Here is a 24,462-nt window from a genome sequence, read left to right as displayed (position 1 = left end):
GTCTTGATGGAGTCAGACGGTTACTTTCCCAACATTAGGTATTACCCCCACTCAGACATCACTCAGCAATGATCGATGCAGGGACTCTTTCTGTGACATAAATGTCCCAGCCCTCCCCGGTCACTGCCCTCACCATGGTAGAGTCATAGGTCTGAGGACCAGGAATGTGGCTGGCTCACCCTTGCTTGCAAAACAGATGGCCTTGGAGACCAGACTCCCCCGGAGGTGCCAGCTACAGGAAAAATACACTGATGTTCCTTGGCAACATTTAGAGAACTTTCTGTCAATGAGGTCCATCAATGGCTTCTTAAAGGAAAAGGGGGGAAATAGCAAAAACCTAAGGAAAAATGGATCTTTGAGTTAAATCCAGTGTTGGGAAGGAAGGGATCAAAAACCTCTATAGTAGCCACTAGGGCAAAAAATATGTGTGTATCTGTGTGTGTATGTGTGTATGTGTGTGTACACTGTCCAATATGGTTCAGTATGGTACCACTAGCCACAGGTGACTTTAAATTCATTGAAATGAAATGAAGGTACACTAGCTCAGCTACGTCTCCTATATTTTTTTTTTTTCCTGAGATGGAGTCTTGCTCTGTCACCCAGGCTGGAATACAGTGGTATGATCTCAGCTCACTGCAACTTCCACCTCCTGAGTTCAAGCAATTCTCATGTCTCAGCCACCTGAGTAGCTGGGATGACAGGCATGTGACACCATGTCCAGCTAATTTTTTTTTGTATTTTAGTAGAGATGGGGTTTCACCATACTGGCCAGGCTGGTCTTGAACTCCTGGCCTCAAGTGATCCGCCTGCCTCAGCCTCCCAAAGTGCTGGGATTATAGGCATGGGCAACTGCGCTTGGCCATGCCAGCCACAACTCAAGTGCTCAGTAGCCACACGTGGCTAGCGGCTGCCATCCTGGACAGCATAGGTCTATGATCTTGTTGGGGGCAGGGTCAAACACCTGGGAAAAACACCCATGCTGATGGGATTTCAAGGAGGGCTTAGGAAGGAAGGCCTAGAGCACAGGTGGACTCTTTGCCTTATCTCCCCCAAAGCAGATTATATCTGTAGTTCCAGATGAGTTCATTCCTGGGCTCTCTTCCCTATCACCACACAGTCATGACAACCAGAGAACAGAGACTCCTCATTCAGCTCCCTGTTCATCCACCCAGGACATTGCTAAACTTTCCAGTGCAGAGGAGGAACTGATGCTCAGAAACCATCTGGGAGGGGAGCAGCTGCTGCACACCTGAGGGGATGCTGGTCCTCAATGCCCGCAGCCTCACCCACCCCGGCTCCATCCTGGCCTTGGGGTATAATATGGATTTGGACAATGCCATCACGCCATTAGCATTCTCAGCTCACCACAGCACTCTGCGCTGGCCCCTTGCCCTTTGACCGTAGTAATATTTCCTAATTCAAAGTCACAGGTTTACAAGACTGAAAAAAAAAATCCCTTCAACCTCCTTTCTGTCTGTCATAGACTCAAAGGGGTGTTTTCAAACACCTGTGTGCGCAACGCCACATTCTATTTATTCAGGAATGGCTGTGACTGTGTACCTCCAGCCCTCTTTTGAGGCTGCTCATCCGATTAACATTTCTGACTGTTTACTATATGCCAAGCACGCTAGGTGCCAGTGATACTAAGTTGTCCTAGAGGGGCTCAGAACCTGGTAGGGCGGCACAGACAAGCAAGCAGACCATCACAAGACAGTGTGGCCATTCCTTCCTTAGAAGGAAGCTCCCAGGCTGGCTTCAGGACAGGCCAGGGGAGATCGCCAAGGAGGTGTCTAGAGACTTGCACAGGAAGAAACTGAGAAAGGAGGGCCCCAGGTGCACAGTCTACAAAGTGCAAGTGCACCCTGGAGTAGTGATGCAGGCAGACAGGGGGACCCTTCAGAAGCCATCGGGGCTCTCTGGAGGCCATAGGTGCAATGGGCTAGGACTCCGGACTCGGGTTGTCCCAGCCCTGATGCTAACTCCATCTCTCACTAGTTATGTAATTGGGACCCATGGCTTAATCTCTCTGTAAGACTTACCTGCTAAATAAAGCTAATGAGAGTAACTACCTCATAGAGAGCATTACATGATCATGTGTATAAAGCATTTAGCACAGCACCTGGCTTAAGTGCCCAATAAATGTTACTTATTATTATTAAGGATTGAAGGAAAATCATGAGACAGCTGTGTCCTAGGAGTCAAAGGAAAAGAAATTTCCAAGAAGAAAGCAACAGTCCATAGAGTCAAATGATGCAGGTAAATCGAATGAGATAGGGATTGAAAATAATTTGCATTTTCTATTCCCCATGATGTGATGTGTTCCCTAATTTCACCACATACTGCACTATCTACAGGATTACCAATACTGCATGGATTAAGGTCTCCTGATTTGCAGTATGTGACAGGCGAGGCTGCCTAATTATCTGTCCCGCCTCTGCCCACAACCAAGTCGCCCTAGCGTGACAGTGCCACCTGGTGGCCAGATCAGGAGAAAGCGTGAGTCAACATCTTACTCACCTTAGAAGTGTTTCCTGTAGAACATCCATCTAGCTAGTTCACCTGTTCTCAAATTAAATGTGCAAAAGAGTCACGGGGCTTTATGTGAAATTCACAAATCTGTCAGGGTCTGGAATGCACTCTACGCGTCCTCTGCTCCCGTCTTCCATGGAAGGCTAGTGCGCCTCCGGCGTCCTCTGCTCCCGACTTCCATGGAAGGCTGGTGCGCACTCCAGGCATTCTCTGCTCCTGACTTCCATGGAGGGCTGGTGCACACTCCACGCATCCCCTGCTCCCGTCTTCCATAGAGGGCTAGTGCGCCCTCCAGGCTTCCTCTGCGCCTGACTTCCACTACAGGCTCAGTCAATGTCATCTCCAGAGGAAACTCTTTCTGCAATGTACACAGATTTTCACTAACCTTTATGAACCTTTCTCTTTTACTCTTCCCTTTCTCTTTCTTCCATTTGCAACCCATAATAATCCTGTTGGTGACTGTTCATAGCAAATATGCTTTAGAGCTGCTAAAGAGACATCTCCACCAAAAGGAAAAAAGAGAAAAAGATTTAAATGAAAATATGAAGACTGAAAATCCAAGCCCACTATTCTACCATTCCAGAGTGCCTTCATACATAAAAACCACTTTCATTATTTCACCTGATTCTCACTTTATAAGTGAAGAAAACGAGGCCCAGAGAAGGTAAGCCAGTTTACCCAAAACTGGAATAGAAACCCACGCCTTCAGACTCCTACCCCAGTGCTCCTTCTGCATACCAGGCATCGAGATCCAGGCCAATCTGATCCTGGTTCTTCAAAAACTGTTGAACTTGTAGACGCATCTCCCTTAAGTTGGAAACTTACAGAACACAATCAAGGGCCTGCCCATAAGCCTTGAAAGTGCCTATATGTCTCCTTTATATGTCACACAGCAAGCCTCATCTGCCTCCTTCTCCTTCTCTAATTAAACCTAACTTTCTTCACTCACCAAAATAAAGAACTGTTTCCATTCCATTTTGTTTCTTTCTTTTATTTAAATTACAGTACCGCAATACTATTCTTTTCTATTTTTCATTATACATACACAGCAACTCATCTATGTTGTAGAGTAAACAGAGTTTTATGGGCTAACCTGAGAACCTACCTTCTTTATATAGTATTAGAATTGGAACTCAAATCATTTCACCCACAGAAACAGCCAACTGACAGAAGGAACTGGAGAAGTGAATTCATTTGCAAATTAGGAGCTGCCTGAAATTCCTCCCAGGGGTGCTCCCCTTCACCTTTCATCAGGCTGACCACCTCCATCCGCCTTTCCTCCCCAGCTCCCCAGCAGCCCACTACGCCGGGTCTGGGGATAGAGTCCAATCTCACCAGGCAATCTCCTCAAGGTTGTTCGCAATTATTTTTTGCGCATTAGTCCAGCTTGCTGGACCCTGCCTAAGAAACCACCAAGTGCAGGCCCAATACTAACCTGGACCTCACCGACTCACTCACCAGATAGCACCACCCAGGAAAAGAGAAAAGTGGGGACCTAGCCCCCAGAACTCCTCTTTATAGAAGAGAGAAGTGGCGCTGAAATGAGAGGCTCCCGACAGGACAACACTGCCATCTCCTGGCCATGCTGAATATAGCAAGCCTCTTGCACTAAGCTGCACAATACCGTCCCAACGGTATTGATCGGCTTCGTATTGACATGAACTCCCTCCTGATCCCCTCCACCACCCTAGCGATGAGCTTGAGGTAATGACTTATAATTTTTTTTTTTTGAGACGGAGTTTCGTTCTGGTTGCCCAGACTGGAGTGCAATGGCTCAATCTCGGCTCACTGCAACCTCTGCCTCCTGGGTTCCAGCATTCTCCTGCATCAGCCTCCCGAGTAGCTGGGATTAGTGGAGGGCCTTTTCCATCAGCTGGCTGAATTCCACCAAGAGTTTCTCGCTGTTATACCTGTTTTTCCTTCTGCCACGCCATCCCTTCGTCTGCATGTTCCCTGTCCACATCTCTTCACACACCACACCTGGCCTTTTTCCTTCCATGATCACAATTTCTGGAGGCATTTTCTATCTTTCTCCTCAGCTCCTTCAGCATTTCCTGGCTTTAATCATCTTGAAATCCCTGAGAATTCAAATTTTAAACGCAGAGCTTTTGATCTCATTTGACAAACATAAACTCTGGGGCCCTATTCCCAGAGGAAGTCACCGTCAGGAACAACCAGTTCTAAGCTCTGACATGAAAAGACCCATCTCTTGCCTGTACCACCCATCCTCCTCAAAGCCCCCCATTCCTTCTTCCTGGATATCTCACCAATCTAGGCCCTCCTCCCCTTCGCCACTTCTGCCACAGGCCAAGGAAGTTATGACCACTTGCCTGAACTATCACAATAGCACTCAACTTGCCTGTGAGTCCTTATCCTTCCTCCAAAACCTCCCTCAACACCCCCAGCCCTGTTCTCTATCCGATCACCAGACTGATATTTCCAAAATATGCATCTGACCTTGTCACTCCGAGGTTTAAAAACCTGTGTGTTCCCCACTTTCCACATGCTTTCGTCTGAGCAGTGGCTCTCAACCATGGTCTACGTTGGAATCCTTGGGGGCACTTTAGGAAGCTCAGGTGCACAGAACTCACCTGAGACCCGCTGGAGCAGAGCCTGTGGAGGGGAGGGGAGCTTCTGTACCCATGGAGGCCCCCCACTGACAGGCAGTGGGCACCGAGAACCACAGTACTGGCCTGGCAAAGGAAGAATCCCCACCCATCTCACCAGCCTGTCTCCCCACCAAGCTCTCCTCACCCCAGTAAGAAACCATTCTGCCCCCCTCAGACATGCCACACTCCACACTTTCTCTTCCTTGCTGCCAAGTCTCCTGTACCCGATGGGTCCCACCCCCCTGGGGCCTCTGGTTTCTTCCCCCCGGAACTCATCCTTCCAGACTTAAAGCCGACATCACATCCCCGTGAAGCTCTCTCCCTTGGCACCCCGGCAGGATGAGTCACCCCGACTCTGCCCACAGTGTTCAGTCCACCTCCCTGTGGACTCACTCTCCCCGGTTTGTTTCCACAGCTCCCTCTGCCACCACTCCAAGAGCTGCTGGCGGGCTGCATTTGTGTTCTGTTCATCACTGTCTTGCTCGTGTCCTGCATAAAAGGCAACACTATGGAAACTTTACCAAGACTTCTATCTTTGCATCTACCCTAGTGCCTGGCTTGCAGCCTGTCCCTTCTATGAGAGCTTTTGTTTGCTTTAGTTTGTCCTAAAGGGTAGAAATTGTTCCTATAAGCTTCAAAACCTTGATGGCTCATAACCTGGTTCTAAGAAAATGGACTCTCTCTAAAAAGCAGGTCTATCCAGAAACTCATTCCATGGGCCCATATTCAGCTACCAGATGGGAAGTTGTGAGCACTGGTCACGTCAAAATGAGGTTAGGCATGGAAGTTTCCAGTTGGAATGTTCTCCTCAGTCAGACAAAGTCCCCTTGAAAATGAGTTTCTCCCAACTTCCTTCCTGGTCCCCAGCAGAACCTTTGAAAGGTCAGCTGAGGTTTTCGTCACCTGCTCCTTTGTGCACCATGGGTCCTGCAGGCAAAAGAATGTAAGAAATAGCTCCTGTTTCCCAAAAGTCCTCCTCTTGGCCAGTGGTGGAGAAACCCTGGGGTCAATGAACACAGGGGTGTGCGTTTTATAATTTGCTACCATCACAGACTCCTCCAGAGCAAAAAGACCACCAGCAGCTCCCTCACGCCAGAGCTACTCAGAGTGGACACCACTCCAGCAGCAGCCCTCGGCCCAGACCCACTTAACCAGAGTGTCTGGGGAAGGGACCCCATAATCTCTGTGTTAACAAGCATGTTCAAAGTTGAGAAGGATTGCCAACAACCACCAACCTTGGCGCGAAGTTGATCTCTGGGATTTGATCCATTTTGCAAAGCAGGCAGTTTTCTAAAAAGCCTGGACCACTGTGATGAGCCCAAAGCTTCGGAATCACAAAGTTGAGTACCCTACATGCAAACAGGGTCATGGAACAGCAGAAGGGAATTCCAGCTAGGTGCGGCGGCTAGCACCTATAGTCCCAGCTACTTCCCGAGTCGAAGCTGGAGGATCATTTGAAGCCAGGAGTTCAAGACCAGCCTGGGCAACATAGCAAGACCCTGCTATATATCTATAGAGACAGACATAGATATAGATATAGATACAGATATAGATATAGATATATACGTATAGTTGGGCATGGTGGCACTCACCTGCAGTCCCAGCTACTTGGGAGGCTGAGGTGGGAGGATTGCTTGATTCCAGGAATTCAAGGTCACAATGAGCTATGACCACTCACCTTTTTTTTAATTCCCTTTATTCTTCCTCACAACACCAGAAATTAAAAGGGAGAGATTTACACTGCTTTCCTCACACAGCCTGGGTGACAGTGAGACTCCATTTCTATTAAATAAAACAATAAAAAACTTAAAAAATGTTTTTAAAAGAAGAGAATTTGAGGAGAAGACTTGGAATTGGCAAGTTGTGCAGACAGACCTTTAAGACAGATGAGGAGACCAGCCTGGGTAAGAGAGCAAGACTCCATCTCTACAAAAAAGTTAAAAAATTAACTGGGCACAGTAGCATGTGCCTGTAGTCCCAGCTACTCAGGAGGCTGAGGCGGAAGGATTGCTGGAGCCCAGGAGTTCAAGGCTGCAGTGAGTCTTGGTCATGTGACTACACACAGCAGCCTGCATGACAGAGGGAGACCCCATTCAAAAACAAAAAAAGACAGACAAGGAGATTAGCTCAGGCTCAGGCCCTGACAAAGCTAGATCAAGACCAGGAGAAATCTGGTCAATCTCTGTAAACATCTCCTCAGAGAGGCTTCATAGTCCAACACCATGTAACACCCTCATCTTCTCATCCTACTTTTTCTTTCATGACACTTCCTACTTCCTGTAACTACACATTTTTTTTTCCTTTTTTTTGGATGGAGTTTCACTCTTGTTGCCCAGGCTGGAGTGCAATGGCGCGACCTCGGCTCACCGCAACCTCTGCCTCCCAGGTTCAAGTGATTCTCCTGCTTCAGCCTCCCTAGTAGCTGGGATTACAGGCATGTGCCACCATGCCCGGCTAATTCTGTATATTTAGTAGAGATGGGGTTTCTCCATGTTGGTCAGGCTGGTCTCAAACTGCCAACCTCAGGTGATCCGCCCACCTAGGCCTCCCAAAGTGCTGGGATTACAGGCATGAGCCACCACACCCAGCCGTAACTACACATTTATTTGTTGTTTAATGTCAGCCTAGAACCACGAGAATATTAGCACAAGGACGGGATTATGATGTTATGTCCTTGATTAACACCAATGCTTAGAATGGAACTTGGCACATAATAGGGCTTCATCTCTATTTGTTGAACGAGTGAATGTAAACAAATGAATGAATGACAGCACACAAGCTCCATTAATACAAAGATAGTGTCTATCTCGCTCACCTGTGTTTCCCCAGGCACACTGCCTGATACAAAGCAGACAAACACTTAATAAACTCTTGTTGAATCAATTAATAACATGCAGGTACATTTTTTCATCGTCAGTGTCAACACTAAAACTGTATTTCACTGAGACCACTCATTGTCAGAGCAAGCAGTTCCGTGGTGTTGCTTAATGTGTGTGTCTGGGGAAGGAAGGCAACAGAGGGGGTGCTGAAGACTTTAAAGGTTGACAGACACGGTTTCAGGAGTATGGTTTGACACTTACCCAGAGGTTAAAATGTGGAGACACCTAGGCCATAGACTACACCCTTGTCCTGGAGGGGTATGGCAGCTTTCAGGGCATTGCCTTCTTTCCCATTCACTCACTTCTGTATTCTAAATACCATTATTTCCCATCATGCAAATCAGAGTCCACAGCCAACCAAATTCCATTACAATGCACAAATTGTACCTTCACTTGCACTTAGGTTCAATTTAGAATTCAAGGGCACTTATGTGGGGGGAAATAACACAAGGCAATTTTTTTTTTAATCAAGGGGTTTATTATTTTTTTTCTTCAATAGGAATTTAAGTTACTTCATTGGTCACTGACTTTGCTACAGAAAACCCTCCAAAATGACAGAAAATAAGCAAAAAGGATCTGATCTTGCCAACTGTTCGATCAAACAGTGAGACTCACGGTGCCGAGCACTCCCAGAAAACCCAGGGCTCCAACAGCGCGGGGCGGGGAAAAGAGGGAGTCTGAAGCCTGGTAGGCATGAACGGGAGTTGCAGAAGAGTCTTTGGGAGGAACCAATTATCAAGAGAGTCAAATTATTCAAAGTTGAAATGAGTGAGAATTTATTCACAACATATGCAGTTCTATGGATGCAATTATGCAAATGACTGAAAAGAGGGCGCTTAAAAATAGCAGTAAGGCGGCAGTTTTGGTCTCCAGCATGCTGGATACTAGTCAGAACTTAGCTAAACGTGAGTCCATCTTAGCCCCTTTTATTCCCTTTATTCTTCCTCATAACACCAGAAATTAAAAGGGGGAGGTTCACACTGTTTTCCTAAAAACCCAGTGGGAAAGGAGTTGACAAACGTCCAGTTGCCTCAGCCCTAACCCCTGGGTCATGAGAACCCCCCTTCTGTGCTTCTTTCTAGAGAAAAGATTTGCATTAGCAGAGCTTTAATACATAGATGTAAATTTCCAGAGATTTCCAATTGGTGAAGTGTTGGGTGATTCCTTCTCTTGCCCTAATCCAGTATATTTGTTGCCGAAGATAAGCTGAGAAACCTTGCCGTTCCAGTCCTGTCTTTCCTACGCATACTGTGTAACTACTGTTTTGATTTTCAAGACCCTCATAAAGACGGGCAAAAATGCAGGTGAGAGGGAAGGAACCTCCATGGCTTGAAGCTTGGTGACATGATTTGTTCTCTGGGCTATCAGGCGATCCCAGAACCCAGAGGCTCTGAGCACTCCCAGACCCCAGTCACCACTACCCACCCCGCCCCAAGCTCCCACAGCTGGTGTTGTCTCCTGCAAGGACTGCTCACACAGGCCATCAGAACGTTCGCAGCCTTCCTCCCAGCGTCCGCTTCTTTCTGCCCAGGACAGGCTCCTTGCTGTAGCCATGAGGGCGGATTTTCAACTCCACGTAAGGAATGGAGAATTCATGTCCTTTCCAAGGCTCCCAGTTCACCCCCTGCATAAAATACATAAATAAATAAATAAAGCCACATCAAGAAGAGGCTCTTGGGAGGAGGGCAGGGTGGGTTATGGTACAAAGGAATTAATTAGTCACCAATGAAACCACTCCCTCTCTGCTCAGGGGAAAGAGACGGGGGTGATGAGAAGGGAAGGGAGGGCAGGATCCAAACACACGCGCCCTCTGCTGGGCAGCTGGGGTTAGACTGGCTGAGGACTTGGACATTTGGAAGCTGGCGGTCTCTATGGTGGGAGCAAGGGGGTGTGAGCCCAGGAGGTGGGTGAGGCCAGAGCAGCCACAGAGACAACACAGGGGTCAACCAGGCCGGCAACGGGCAAATTATCTTTGCTTCCCTCTTTTCCTTTCCAAAAAATTAAAGGCAAAAATAAACATATTAATTGGCCAATTGTGTAAAATCATTTTCAATTTAGACTGTTTAGATACTAGCTCTGGGGTAACAAATAGCCTGCTGAAAACTAAATTTCATTTTATGTCTTTTGACTGGTGAGTGCAATAATATTTAATTCACTTAATAACCTTGCAACCTGGCCAATAAAAAGCCCAAGTGACCAATTTTATGTATTTTAATTTGTGAGGTAAATAATAAACAAGAAGCTAAATGCCTTGCAGACTGTGAAAAGCGCATTAACCAGATGAATGTCTTTTATTAGCAAATATGGGATGGTTCAGGGCATCCTGCTTGCTCATTTCCAATATTTGATCTCCTATCCCAGGCTTCCCTGAGCCAGCCCACACGCTGCCACCGTGATTCATGGGCCAACCCTCCCCAGCTTCCCTGGGGGCAAATTTCTTCTTCCCTTTGAAAAATCACATAAAGATTGGAAGTCCCCGCAGCCTGGTCAGAGCCAAAGTAATCAAAATGTACCTGGACTTTGGATGTGCTAATATTTACAGTAATATTGGTACAAGGTGAGTTCTGAAGAGGTGGCTTCCTGGAGGCCTAGGATCAGGGCTGTGGATGGGAAATTAGAAACCTAGGATGGGGACTCAGGGTTTGTGGAGGGGAGAGGATTAATGATGAGCAGAGACAAAGATGCAATTTTCAAGAAACTGTGAGGGAGCAGGCAGGAAGTGCCCTGCAGCTGTCAAAGAGTCAGGATGATGCACTGGGGCAGAGGAGGCTTGAGAAATAGCAGGTGGGACAGTTTCAGAGCAATGTGGGGAGAGAACCCCTCCTGGACCCCTGGGCCCTGGGTGCACACTCCCAATGCGGAGAGACTGGTCTAGCTCAATGTTCTGGGCAGGCTTTGGGTGAAGTGGACCCAAGAGTCGGTCTGACCTAAGGCACAAAAGACTGTTTTCCTGGTGATCAAAGGACTTGAGACAAACAGCTTTTTTTTTTTTTTTTTTTTTTTTTTTTGAGACAGGGTCTTGCTCTGCCACCCGGGCTGGAGAGCAGTGGCTTCATCATGTCTCACTGCAGTCTCAACCTCCTAGGCTCAAGTGATCTTCCTATCTCAGCCTCCCTAGAAGCTGGGACTACAAGTGCACACCATGATGCCCAGCTAATTTCTGTATCTTTTGTAGAGATGGGGTTTCATGATGATACCCAGGCTGGTCTCAAATTCCTGGGCTCAAGCAATCAGCCCACCTCAGCCTCCCAGAGTGCTGGGATTACAGGCATGAACCACCGTGCTCAGCCAAAAGAAATAGTTCTTGTTCAACTAGGAGAAAAACTAGAAAAAAGTAGGCAGTGTTTATTATAAACTGAATGTTTGCATCTCTTCAAAATTCATGCAGTAAAGCCCTAACCACCCCCTACCAACATGATGGTATGTAGAGGGGGCCTCTGGGAGGTAATAAGGTTTACATGAGACCATGAGGTGGAGCCCCCATGATGGGACACATGCCCCTATATGAAGAAGAGATCAGAGCTCCTTTCTGTCCACCATGTGAGGACGCACAGCCATAGTCAGCCATCCACAAGCCAGCAAGGTCCACCAACAAGAACCAAATCTGCCAGCACCCTGATCTTGGACTTCCTAGCCTCCAGAACTGTGAGAAATAAATGTCTGTTGTTGAAGCCACCTGGTCTGTGGTATTTTGTTACAGCAGCCGGAGCTGACAGTGTCCATGTGTGAGCTAGTGAAATGAGACAGTGTGTGGAGCACATCATCTGTCATTACATGGCAGTGGGCAGCCCAAGCTTTCCCCGCACCTGCCCCTAGGCAAGTGTGCAGCACTGGGAATGCAAAACAAGCAGGGCTGTGGCCATCAGGAAGGGGAGGCCACAACCTCAAGGCCATGGAGCCTGGAGGAGAAACTCTACTGCTTTGACTGGAAGCTTCAGAAGGAGAGGGGCTGCCAGACTGGCCTGGAGGGTGTCCCTTTGGAAGCTGAATGTGGGCACACCCTGGGACAGAAAAGACATTCACTTGTCACCTACCTCACTGTGCTTGGTCTCCCCATATCTGCCATTGGGGTTGGCCAAGTGGCAGTTCTTATACCACCAGCCACCATGATGTGTCAGGGCACAGTTGCTGAGTGCAATATCGTTGTCTCTGTCGAAAGTTGTAAACTTCCATCCATTGTGGTAAGAAAGAGCATCCCCTGCAGGAGAGAAGAGACAGAGGTGAGAGCCCAGGGTTAGCCACCAAGGAGATGATCAAAAGAGGACCCAGCAGGAAGATCTCCAGGCATGAAAATGCCAAGGATGCAGCCAGTCATGTCACAGGTAGTCACTGCTCTCTCACAGCCCAGATGGGAACATGACACATGTGAACAGGCTCTTTTTCCTGGCCTGTACCCCAACTTCAGGCCTGTTTCTCCAACAGTCCTCATAGCGTTTTCACTTGGAAGCTCCACAGTCAGATCAAACATCCAAACATAACAACTCTCCCCAAGTCCCTGACCACGCCACACACAAGAGCACCACTCTCCACTCTCCCCCGTCTGCCTTGGGTCCACTCCTCTCCCCACCACCCAGACCTGGAACCTGGAGCCATGTTTGACAATCCCTTCATACCCTTTCTCAAGGCCTCCCTCCTGCAGATCACTCACATACACCCCTACGTCTCTGCTCCCATGACACCCGCCCTCGGCCTTCTCTCATCCTGGGTCTGTGTTAACAAAACAGCCTTCTCTCTGGCTTTTTGCCTGCCTGCCAGCCCCTCTGGAGTTCAGACGTCCATTTTCATCACCTCAGGCCCAACAGTCTACTTCGTACCACAACAAGGTGAATTCCTGTTCCGTGCCTTGCAGGCCTGTAGGTTGGCTGTGCCCTGTGCACAATCTTGCATCCCACCATCTCTACCACGCACCTTCCAGTGTGGACCAGCCCACCGTCCGGGGGATTTCTCTCTGCCCTCATCTGTCCAAATAATCCTAACCATCCTTCAAAGCCTAGCTCAGGCCCACTTGTAAGGAAGATTCTCCTTACTGGTCCTCCCACGCACCCTCCTAACACACACACAAACACACGCACATGCACACACACACACACAAACACATCCCTACACACAAACATCCCTGAACTTCCAGAGTCCTTCTGGAGACACATGTAAAATTCAGTCCTTCCTTACATCCCATCTGGAAAACTGCCTTAATTATTTTGCTTGTGTATCTCCTGTTTCCCTCTCACATTTGTCATCCTTTTATAAACTTTCTTTTCCTGCTCATAAAAGGCAATAAGGGCCCATATCAATCACAAGCTTCATCAAGCTTTGTTCCTGCAATAAGGATTCTTACATTTATATCTCAGCTCTGAGTTTAGCAATCTTCTTCACATGTGCATTCTCATTTCACTCTCACAGCAAACCTGTGAGGTGGGCAGGGCAGCTCTTGGTCCCATGAGGAAACAAATTCAAAAAGGTTTGACTCTAGGAACTTATTAAGGTCCCATAGTCCACAAACAGCAGAGCTGGGACTCAAATCTCTGTCCTGAGATTCCAAGTCCAGGGTTCTTTCTGACACACCAATCCACCTATGGCTTCCTTGTTTCAATGGGGGGCTTCATCTATCAATGGTTCTTCAAGTGGGGTTCCCAGACCAGCAGTGTCCACATCCCCTGAGAACTTGTTAGAAATGCAAATTGGCCAGGTGCAGTGACTCACACCTGTAATCCCAGCACTTTGTAATCCCTGCAAGGCCGAGGCAGGCCCATCACAAGGTCAGGAGTTGGAGACCAGCCTGGCCAATATGGTGAAACCCTGTCTATACTAAAAATACAAAAATTAGCCGGGTGTGGTGGTGCACTCCTGTAGTCCCAGCTACTCTGGAGGCTGAGGCAGAAGAATCACTTGAACCTGGGAGGTGGAGGTTGCAGTGAGCCGAGACCATGCCACCACACTCCAGCCTGGGTGACAGAGAGAGAATCCATCTCAAAAAAAGAAAAAAAAAAAAAAACGAAGGAGAAAAGAAAAGAAAAATGCAAATTATTTGGCCCCAGCCCGGACCTACAGAACAGGAAACTACAGGGTGGGCCCTGGCAATCTACGCCTTGACAAGCCCTTCAGATGATCTGACGCAGTACAGTGTGAGAACCTGTTCTACAACTTCACTCATTTGATTTTAGGGAACATTTACTGAACACCTGCTATGGAGCAGCACATGCTTGGCTCTGTGAACACAAAGATGAGGAGGTCCTTGCTCTCAAAAACGTTTTTGGAGTGAGTTGGGTGAATATGCAGAGTTGGTAGTATATGTTAAAAGGGAAGGTCCTAATTTGTCCCCCAAGTCTGCAATCTCACCAGCAGCTCATTTATACCTCACCCGGAAAAAGCATGAGAATTCCCGGGCCACAGAGGCCACTTCCACACAGACACAGCAGATGGGTCTGTCTCCAGTAGTTTTCTCCAATCCAAGAAAGTTATATTGTCATGCTAGTCATACACATTTCCTCCTCCCTCCAGACTTCCTACAGAAAGTTAACCACAGCTTGAAATAACGTGCAGTGTCTCCCTTAGTAACCTTCTTTAATGAGCACAGCTTACCTAATTTACATAGAAGGTTCCCGGGGCCGCTTTCTAAGAATCTGTGCAGAGGTTCCCTTAAAGACATGTTTGTGATTATCTAAACCTGGGCACTGGGATAAAGAAATGTAAAGCAGGTGTTCACCCAAATGTGGGAGGTCTTTTTCTGCAGAAGGATTTTCTACCTTCTAGAAACTGAAGCCATCCTAATGTTCAGAGTGTAGAGAGTGAGAATGAGGACTGGAGGGGTTCGTGGCAGGCCCATGAAGGGCTGCACCCAAACTCAGAGGTGAACAAGCTGGTCACCATCCATCTCATCAAAATGTCCCTCTGAGACCCACTCTCCCCCTCTAGGATTCACCAGGACGGGAAAGATGGCCCAGGCAGCTGCACCTCCAAAGATCAGGAGAAGCCATTAACATCACATCCTCTGTCAGTCACACACAGACACAGTACTGTGTGTCTGAACCTTGAATGTCTTTTATTTCAGGATTAAGAATGGATGATTACAAATGATTTGTGCCATTTCTAGCTTTCCCTTTTGTCCATGTACCCATTATTATTATTTTTTTTTCAAGTGCCAGCATTTAAAAATCCATCCCTGGCCCCAACCCACTAAATGTTTCCAGAGCTCCCCAGTCACATTTCCAAGTGCCCCCAGGGTGGGACCCATCCCTGGTTGTGCTCCCACTGTAGCCCATGCAGGTGGGACTTGAAATCAGCTGTAAATAATTGGTTAGCCCTAGAATTTATTCTGCACCATTATGAATGCCTAGCTCTTTATGTTTTCATTATGATTTCTAAATAGATGAATAGCATCTTAAAGGTGGAGCTCATAAGATGCTCCCTGCCCCCACTCAAAGACTCAGAATCAGAAACTAAATTTACACATCATTTCCTTGCTGGAATTTGCCTCATGAAGGGAAAATGGGCTTTCTGATAAGACTTGAGTGGAAGTCAAAAGTTGAGGGCCCACCTGGACAGTCTCAGCCTTAAGCCACACATTCCTGCCAGGCTGCATGCATGTCAGTTCTAATCAGAGCTAAAATGATGATAGAGGCTGGGGAGAGCTGGTGCCATGCAGGGAGGTATCAAAATGTTCACCTTTCATTTGAATGCCATGTCCTCTAAACAGTGCCTCAGCACTCAAGACACGAGTAGCTAGGAGCTTTCTAAATTCTGAAACCCTCCTCACGGACGATCAGCATACATAAGGAACGTTAAGACTCCACTAATGCTACCATTGTAATTCAGAATTCAAAAGCGGGAATGATAGTACACATGGGAAGACTAGATCGCTGCCTAAATGCTGTGTGAAAGTCTCCTATTAAAAAATACATTCTATTAAAAAATACATCCTCTACTGGCTGGCACTGTTGGCCTGAACAACCTTAGAACAGGAATTATCCCCTCATTGCAGGTAACATGCAAACAGATTACCTGGGAGGAGAATTAAAATAATTCCCAAATATGTTGACTCCCTTTCAGTCTCTTTCCCATTGGCATCAGTTCATTTGCTGGACCATTTTAGCACAGGCTTCAGAAAAGGCAAATGGTAATGGCCAAGGGAAAGGAAATATGCAGCCTGGAGGACAGGCCTGAGTGAGGCTCATGACCAGGAGGCCAGGGAGGGCACTGGGTTTCAGGGAGAGACGTGGGGCACGGGGGCCAAAGAAAAATACCCAACTTCATATTTTGTACAGGGAGGGTTCCACACTCGGAGCTTATGTAGACTTCTTTAACCCAAGAAGGAAAGGCTGAGGCTAACTGATGGCCATGATGAAGAGCAGACAACAGGGTACTGGAAACCAAAGAAATGATCAGATGGACTCCATGCGGACTGAAGAGGCCCGAGGGTTCTGGGACAGACTGGAATGTGTGTACTCTGTTATACCAAAGGGTTGGAAGAACCTGGAATAAGCTGTCAGGAACATAGTCTGATCTCATTTAGAGATGGGGTGGGAGCATATGGGCAGTGTGCTGAGTCATACAAAAGAGCATCTTTAAATCCCCTCTCATTCAGTTAATATCCTCATAATCATATGAATGTCCATCTATGTTTCCCAATTGTATTATAACTGTCTTTTTCTATACCTGACTTTCATGTTTTATACAGTCATGCCCTGCATAAGAACATTTCAGTTAACAAGGGGCTGCACATACGACAGTGGTCCCATAAGATCGCAATAAACCTGAAAATTACCCAGTGACATCACAGCTGTCGTAAGGTCGCAGACCAATGCATCACTCATGTGTTTGTGGTGATGTTGGTGTAAACAAACCTACCAGTCATAAAAAAGTCTTGCACATATAATTACATACAGTAAATAATACTTGATAATGATAAAACAATTATGTTACTGGTTTATGTGAATAATACTATACTTTTTATTGTTATTTTAGAGTGTATGACTACTTATAAAAAAAAAAAATCCTGTAAAACAGCCTCAGGCAGGTCCTTTGGGACATACTCCAGAAGAAGGCATTGTAATCACAGGAGATGACAGCTCCATGTGTGCTATTGCCCCTGAAGACCTTCCAGCAGGACAAGATGTGGAGGTGGAAAACAGTGATATTGATGATCCTGACCCTGTTGCAGGCCTAGGCTAATGTGTGTGTTTGTGTTTTAGTTTTTAACACAAAGGTTTAAAAAGGAAAAAATAAAAGTAAAAAATGTTTAAATAGAAAAAAACTTACAGAATACGAATATAAAGAAAATATTTTTGTACAGCTGTACAATGTGCTTGTGTTTTAAGCGAAGTGTTACTCCAAAAGAGTCAAAAAATTGAAAAACATGTTAAAGTTTATATAGTAAAACAGTTACAATAAGCTAAGGTTAGTTTTTACTAATGAAGAAAGAACATTTTAAAATAAATTTAGTGTAGCCTATGGGCAGTGTTTCTAAATTCGACAGGAGTGTACAGTCATGTCCTGGGCCTTCACATTTGCTCACCACTCACTGACTCACCCAGAGCAGCTTCCAGTCCTGCAAGCTCCATTCATGGTAAGTACTCTGTACAGACTGACCATTTTTTATCTTTTATACCATATTCTCACTGTGCCTTTTCTATGTTTACATATATTTAGATCTGTAAGTACTTACCATGGTGTTACCATTGCCTACAATATTTAGTAATATGCCATACAGGTTTGTAGCCTAGTAGCAATAGGCTACACCATATACCTAGGTCTATAGCAGGCTCTGCCATCTAGGTCTGTGTAAGTGAATTCCATGTTTGCACAACGATGAAATGCCTAACAATGCAGTTCTCAGAACGTATCCCTGTCGTTAAGCAACGCATGACTATGTTATACTTCAAGTGCACGTAGCACAGCCTGTCTCCAGCCCGTGGAGACCTAGGACTACTGAGGAAAGAAGTGACAGTATCCAAAGGCAGCAGGGATCTTCTAGCTGCAATGCTTTTTTTTCAAGGATTGTCTTTTCCCTGAAATAATTATTTGTATACTTTTTCTCACCCAACCCCTACTCAGAATCCTGGAAGTTTCCTCATGTCTGTAGCCAAAATGCCTCATACTCTGGTAGGTGCCTACCACTCCCTCTTTGTCTCCTCCCATGTCACCATGTCACCAAACTCACACTTTCATTCACCCCTGTGGAACCTATTGGGTCTCAGGGACTATTATGTAAGATACTAAACATCTGTAAGATTATGTATATAGAAAAGTCCTGCTAGCAATTTCATTTTTTAAACTCTCCCACTCTGTACCAGGCTCTGAGATAGGCCCTGGGAAGTAAGAACAAATGCAAAATTCATCTGACTATTGTTTAAATGAAATTGTAAGATCTCAAAGAAAGGTTTGCATTCACAGTTGGCCACCCCAGATCATGGCCCCAGACACTCAGAAGTTCTGTTCACGGTCTTCTGCCATCAGGGCTCCTTGAGTAGACAATCTTGAGAAGTCCAGCAAGGCTGTGAGATAAACTCCAGCGTTCTTTCCTCCACTCAGTCCCCACTCACCCCGAAGCCCCCAGGCCTGGAGAGCCCTCTCTTTCCTCCCACTCGAGTTTCCCCCGTTTTGCAGATCCAACTCCCTCCAGTTGCTTCATCCTCCGTGTGCCCACCTTCTCCACACTCCTGTAGCTCTTTATGTTTCTTACCCCTTATGTGACTGTCTGCAAAAGTTACCTTCTTTTGTTTTCACCTATCTACATTTAAGTCTAAGGAGAGAGACTGCCATGTCTTATACAGTCAGTCAACCTGGCTGGTAACACATTCCTATATAAATACACCAAAGTCAAAAACATGCAAATGTCAAAACACAGGCTTACTTGTTAGGGTTTAAAAACCATAAATACAGCTTTTAAAATATTAGTATTAAAACAATAACCACACCTCCCCCTCTTACACAAAATATTTAATTTACTGGTATCATTCCAGCATTTCAGTCATGTTGCTTAATTTTGTTCTTTTTCTTCACAACCAAACACACCAGCAACTGGCTTAGCTCCAATGAGCAGCCACTAGAGGATAAAGGTTGCCCGACTTTCCACTGAACTGCTCATTTCTGTGTTGTCACAGTTGAATTAAGTTAATGAGACCCACACTTATTATTTGAATCAGCACTTTCATTGTTCTATTTTTATAGCAAAGTGCCACCAAAGGCTCAAATAATAACACACACACACACACACACAACTGTGCAAAGATGACAGCCACACTGCTAAAGTTGAATGAAAGACTGACAAGCATCAATAAATTGTTCAGAATATGGGCTCATCAGCTAATGTACAACGGCCCGAATAAGCGGAGCACAAGAGGAGGGTTTTTACTGGGCGTGGGGGCTGGGGGGTTGTGACGTATAACATACACAATTTCCAATTTTATGGTGGTCAAGGATTGCTTTAACTACTTGCTCACTCCTGACCCCCTGCAGACAGTAGGGCCTCCACTGTCAATGAGAACAATTCACCTCCACAGAATAATATTCCATCCCCCAGATCAGTGGCATACAGCAAACCAATCCTTATACAACAGACAGCAAGAGACCTTTGCAGCAAGAAAACATTTTTCCTCACCCGCTGTGCCTCTGTATTTCCCAACTGTCAGCTTATACCGCTCCTTGCTGGAGGCCACTTGGAAGAAATCATATATAGCATAGGCGGATTCATTGGCAGTCTGTAAATCCACTCTCACCTCATACCGCGTTGGAGTGCCAGTGGTGAGGTTGTGTAGCTTGTCAAGTCCTAAAAATAAAAAACGGAATTCCAACACCCAATCCACCCATGTGTGCGACTGAGTACTCAACATGTGCGTCTGAGGCTTTCAGGACCTAAAGTCACTTTAGTCTTTACCTTCTCTGCTAATAAGGGGCAGTCTCAGCACTTTCTCTTTCAGGGACTCATAGTCACACTAAGGAGTGTGGAGACCATGTTCTATGGAAGGGAGCAGTGAGGGGTCAGGGTAACCCCAGAAGGAATCTGCCTCCATTGGCTCCATCCCTCTAAAACAGAAGCAGTTGTATTTATCATCCATTTATCTCACCAAGTAGGAGGGCGGGTCAATGACTCATCCTAAGATCCCCGAAGAGATTTTATACTGAACAAACCACAACATCATCTACTCTATTAGACACTGGGTATCTGAATCATGACTTTTTAATTCTTCATTTCCCAATTCATGCTTTTGGCTATTTCCCTCTCTGTGAACATCTGCTCCAGAGGAGAACAGAGGGAAAAGGGGGAAAACATTGCCCACAGTGCCTGGCATCACCACCAGAATTTTAGAGACTGCTAGAGTGACCTTCCAGTAATGATCCAGCATCCCAATCCCTGAACTGTTTTTCTACTACTGTGCCTTCTAAGATCTTCAGGCTGCAGGCAGATCCTGCAGAGCTTAAATCAGCATAAAACCCCTGTGACCACCCTACCTTTCAACAAGTTCAGAGTGCAGGAGAGCCTTCCCATCAACACGCCCACCAAGACCCTGCTCGGCACAGTCCTCTGTCTCCCTGCCACTAGGGCCTCTCTGTGAAGGTGGTGAGCTTCCCTAAGCCTCCTAGCTAGCTTGTCCTGGGAGAAATCACCCCCCACAGCCCCAGCCTCCTGGATTCTGAGATCATACCAAGCCAGAACTCCTTCGTGGGGTCCCCAAAGCCTTCCACATAGGTCCTCCATCGCTTGAAGAAATCCAGCTGCCCAGTGTTCCGCCTCTGGAAGACCTGAGAAGGGAGACGAACACTTCATTCTGACCCTCCAAACAGATATAGGTGCTGGGAGACAAGAGAAAACCAAGAACTTGCTCATACACTGCCTTCCTCCAGCTAGCATGTCTTTCTTTTTAGAGAGGCTTTTTATTTATATGTCAGTAGATTCACTATATTAATAAGCATTATTTATATGTACAGTAGTATGTCAGGTACTAAGGCGTGTAGAGCAAAAGCAGAGAAGCTTCCTGCCCTCAAGAAATTTCAGTTCTTTCCATTATTTGTGTGATTTAGTTGCCAGTGTGGATTGTCTAGGGCAAGACATTCCAGACCTCTGCCAATTCTCACATGTAACTTTCAACACCCATTTAACTCAATTGGGGCACATCACATTTATAGCATCTTTTTTCCCCTTTTCTCAAATAGTTTGAGAGTAGAAATTATTTTTTAATTCACCTGATTCTTAGCATAGCGATTATTTAATACTTATGGAGAAAAAAGTTCACACAACAAGTATTTACTGAGGATCTACTATGCACTAGGCAATATACAAGATAGTGTGCAAAGTGAATAAATCAGAAATGGTCCTTTCCCTCCTGGAGCTAATAGTTCAGTAAATACAATTACTAAATTAAATAATTTTTAAGTGCAGTTAAAACTGTAATAAGGGCTATGAGGGAAAGATGCAACAGAACTGCAAGAGCGTAAAACGGGAGGACCTGACCAAGGAGCCAAGAAACCACCCCCAGGACATGGCTGAGCTGCAGGATGAGTAGGAGTGGTCAGGCAAGAGCACGGGGAGCAATGTTGGGGCTGCTGGGGGCTGAGGAAGGGATGGAAAGGGAGGCTGAGAAGATGGCAAGAGTCAGTCCTGGTAAGCTTTTAAAAGAGATTGTTGAAGACATTGGTCCAGGTAAGAACGGTGGAAATTATTGCAGAGTTTTAAGCAGGAAATGAGATCCGATCAGATTCATCTCTAGCTATAGTGCATGGAATGGACTGGTCAGCGGTAAGAGTGGAAGTGAGATGACTAGTTAGGAGACCACTGTAGAGTGCAGATGAAGGGGGACAGTAGCTTGGATGAGGGATGCCCTGAGGATAGACGGAAGTGGATAAAAGGTAAAGTTGACAGGGCTGGTGACAGAATGTGGAACTGAAAGAGGAGGAAGTCAAGGTAAGATAAGTTTCTTATAGTTTGGGCTTGCAGATGACTCTTCCCTCAGCTATTCACTGAGATGGGGGATTCAGAGAGGACAGGTTGTAGTTTTTGGGGTTTTTGTTGTTGTTGTTGTTTGTTTGTTTTTTGAGGTGGAGTCTCACTTCATTGCCCAGGCTGGAGTGTAGTGGTGTAATCTCGGCTCATTGCAACCTCCACCTCCCAGGTTCAAGTGACTCTCCTGCCTCAGCCTCCCGAGCACCTGGGATTACAGGCACACACCATCATGTCCAGCTACTTTTTGTATTTTTAGTAGTGACAGGGTTTTACCATATTGGCCAGGCTGGTCTTGAACTCCTGACTTCATGATCCACACACCTCGGCCTCCCAAAGTGAAAGTGTGAGCCACCATGCCTGGCCGAGTACAGATTTTATGAGTGGGTCATGAGCTCATTTGGGGATGTGGTAAGTGTGAGTTATTTCTGAGGTATGCTGGTGAATGAAAATATCACAGAGCAATTGGATGTAAGGGCTGGAGTTCTAAAGAGAGGTCTAGGCTAGACTTATTGAGGTAGAGTGTGTCTCAGGCAATGCTAGGAGTTCACCGAGTCCCAGTTCACTTTCTTCTTCCCAGGAACACAGGAGGATGTCCATTTACAGCTTCCCTTGCATTCAAGTTGGAGCCATGTGACTATTTGCAGCCAAAAGGCTGTAGGTGGGAGCCTTTTGTGTGTGGGTGGGTTCTCCACACTCTCTCTTCTACTGCCATGCACCACAGGGCCATGGGAAAGGCCACACACTGAAACAGCAGAACTATGAGATGGAAACAGCCTGAATCCATGAGTCACACTTGTAACTGGCTGCCAAACCTGCACAACACATTGCACACATGAGAAAAATACATTGTGTTTGTTCAATTGCTGGAATTTAGAGTTGGTTTGTTACTGCAGCATAGCCTATTCTATCCTAGTTAGTGCAGAGAAGCATGGGACCCAGAGGAGGGTAAAATGAAGTCATGGAAAAGATGAGACCATGTAGGAAGAAAATGGGAACTGAAAAGATAAAGTGGCCTAGAATCAAGCCTTGAGGACATCCAGTATGTATAACGAAGAAGGACAAATCCATCAAGGAAAGAGAAGGGGCAACAGAAGTGGAGAAAAAGAAACTAGAAAAATATGGAATCACAAAAGCCACAAAGAGAAAGGTGTGGTCAGTAGTGTCAAGTACTGATGAGAGGTCAAGGAACAGGAGGTCAAAACCATCCCTAGAATTTAGTGGCACAGAAATCACTGGTGATTTTACCTAGGGCTGTGTCAGTGTGAGATATGGACAGAAGCCAAACTGGAACGGAACAAAGAATGAGTGAGAAGCAAGAAAATGGAGGCAGAGTTGGGTACCATTCACCAAAGTGTGGACTGCTTTCTTTTCAAAAATTCCTCTGTTTGGAGAAGGAAGGCACTGTTCCAGTCACAGTAAATTGGATTCTTTTATAGGAAGTAAATCTGAAAAGTACCTACACACACCTGTGTACACTACTGAAATTGATAACACATCTAATTCCACATGACCTTGAGAACCAAGCTGAATACCATCCTAGCTAACCTCAGGAACGATTCCCACTAACCAAAGGCTGGAATTGCATTTCTCTCTCTGCCTATTTTTCTTTGCATTCATTCAGATGCAGAAGCCCCAACACAAAATCTAATCTCCCTCCTTTCCACTAGACTTCACAGCATGTGCCTTGAAGTAAAACACATTATTTTGAATTTATAAGGTAAACCGCCTGACATTTGTGCATTCTTTATATTTTTCTCCGGAAAGAGAAAGGGAGGGAGGAGACAGTAGGTTACCCTGCAGCAATGCTGAGAACTCCACATGGGAATTCATATTTAACTCCTTCCAAAGCACCCATCCAAGTTTGCTGGCCAAGGAGTGGGGCACCATGGATGCAGAAGGCTCCAGGCTCCAAGTCAGACCACAGCCACTTCCTGGGCAGGGGACGGGTGGGATTTGCTGAGGCAGCCTCTTCTATTCCTGACCCTCGGCCAGCTCATGGTAAAACAGGAATGGAAGGGAAGAGAAGAGCCTACCTCATAAGACTGCTGGGAGAACTAAATGAGACACCACATAAAATGTTCTATAAATGGGCAAGAGCTGCCAAACAGAATATAGGAAAGATCACGACAAACAGTTAACACCACGTTAACATTGTTGCTCTCTTTCCCCTTTGCTCAAGGATCCATCTTTTAAAGGTGCCCTGTTTCCTTCTTGGCTTCCCTCACTTTTTTTTCACTCATTTATTCACTTAGATGACAATCATTTCGTGAGCATCTGTTGAGTGCTGGCCCTGGAGCAAGTATTTATGATGCCATTTGACAGATGTGAAAGTCCAGAAAAGCGAGTATCCAGAGTGCTACAGCTAATCACTGATACAGAGACCACGCATAAACCTTATCTTTCTGTCAGAAAGTTTGAAAATACCAGCCCTACTGAATCTGTTTCGCAAATAGCATTTCCAAAGACTCTGAGAACTTGCTAATTTCCTAACAAGGTGCCTGATCCCACC

At 46.0% G+C, this 24,462-nt stretch overlaps 1 protein-coding gene across 4 annotated transcripts in view; it reads right to left on the bottom strand.

Annotated features, from left to right (window-relative positions):
* Nucleotides 1-8,472: 8,472 nt before the first annotated feature.
* TNN (tenascin N) overlaps nt 8,473-24,462 on the bottom strand; it is a 71,055-nt gene continuing 55,065 nt past the window's right edge. For 3 of the 4 annotated variants that reach the window (XM_045399296.2, XM_015445857.3, XM_045399363.2), the window contains 4 exons: nt 20,659-20,755; nt 19,614-19,781; nt 12,052-12,215; nt 8,473-9,641 (listed from right to left, as the gene is read on the bottom strand). In XM_045399296.2, coding sequence (XP_045255231.2) covers nt 9,501-9,641; nt 12,052-12,215; nt 19,614-19,781; nt 20,659-20,755 — 570 coding nt within the window. In that variant the 3' untranslated portion in view covers nt 8,473-9,500. The remainder of the gene's footprint in view (nt 9,642-12,051; nt 12,216-19,613; nt 19,782-20,658; nt 20,756-24,462) is intronic. The other variant, XR_012424415.1, reaches the window with a different exon arrangement.

This window comes from Macaca fascicularis, chromosome 1 (genome assembly GCF_037993035.2).
Source record: "Macaca fascicularis isolate 582-1 chromosome 1, T2T-MFA8v1.1".
In the NCBI taxonomy this organism is placed as follows: Eukaryota; Metazoa; Chordata; class Mammalia; order Primates; family Cercopithecidae; genus Macaca; species Macaca fascicularis.
The sequence above is the reverse complement of the archived record's forward strand: the minus strand, read 5'-3'. Positions and strand labels throughout refer to the sequence as shown.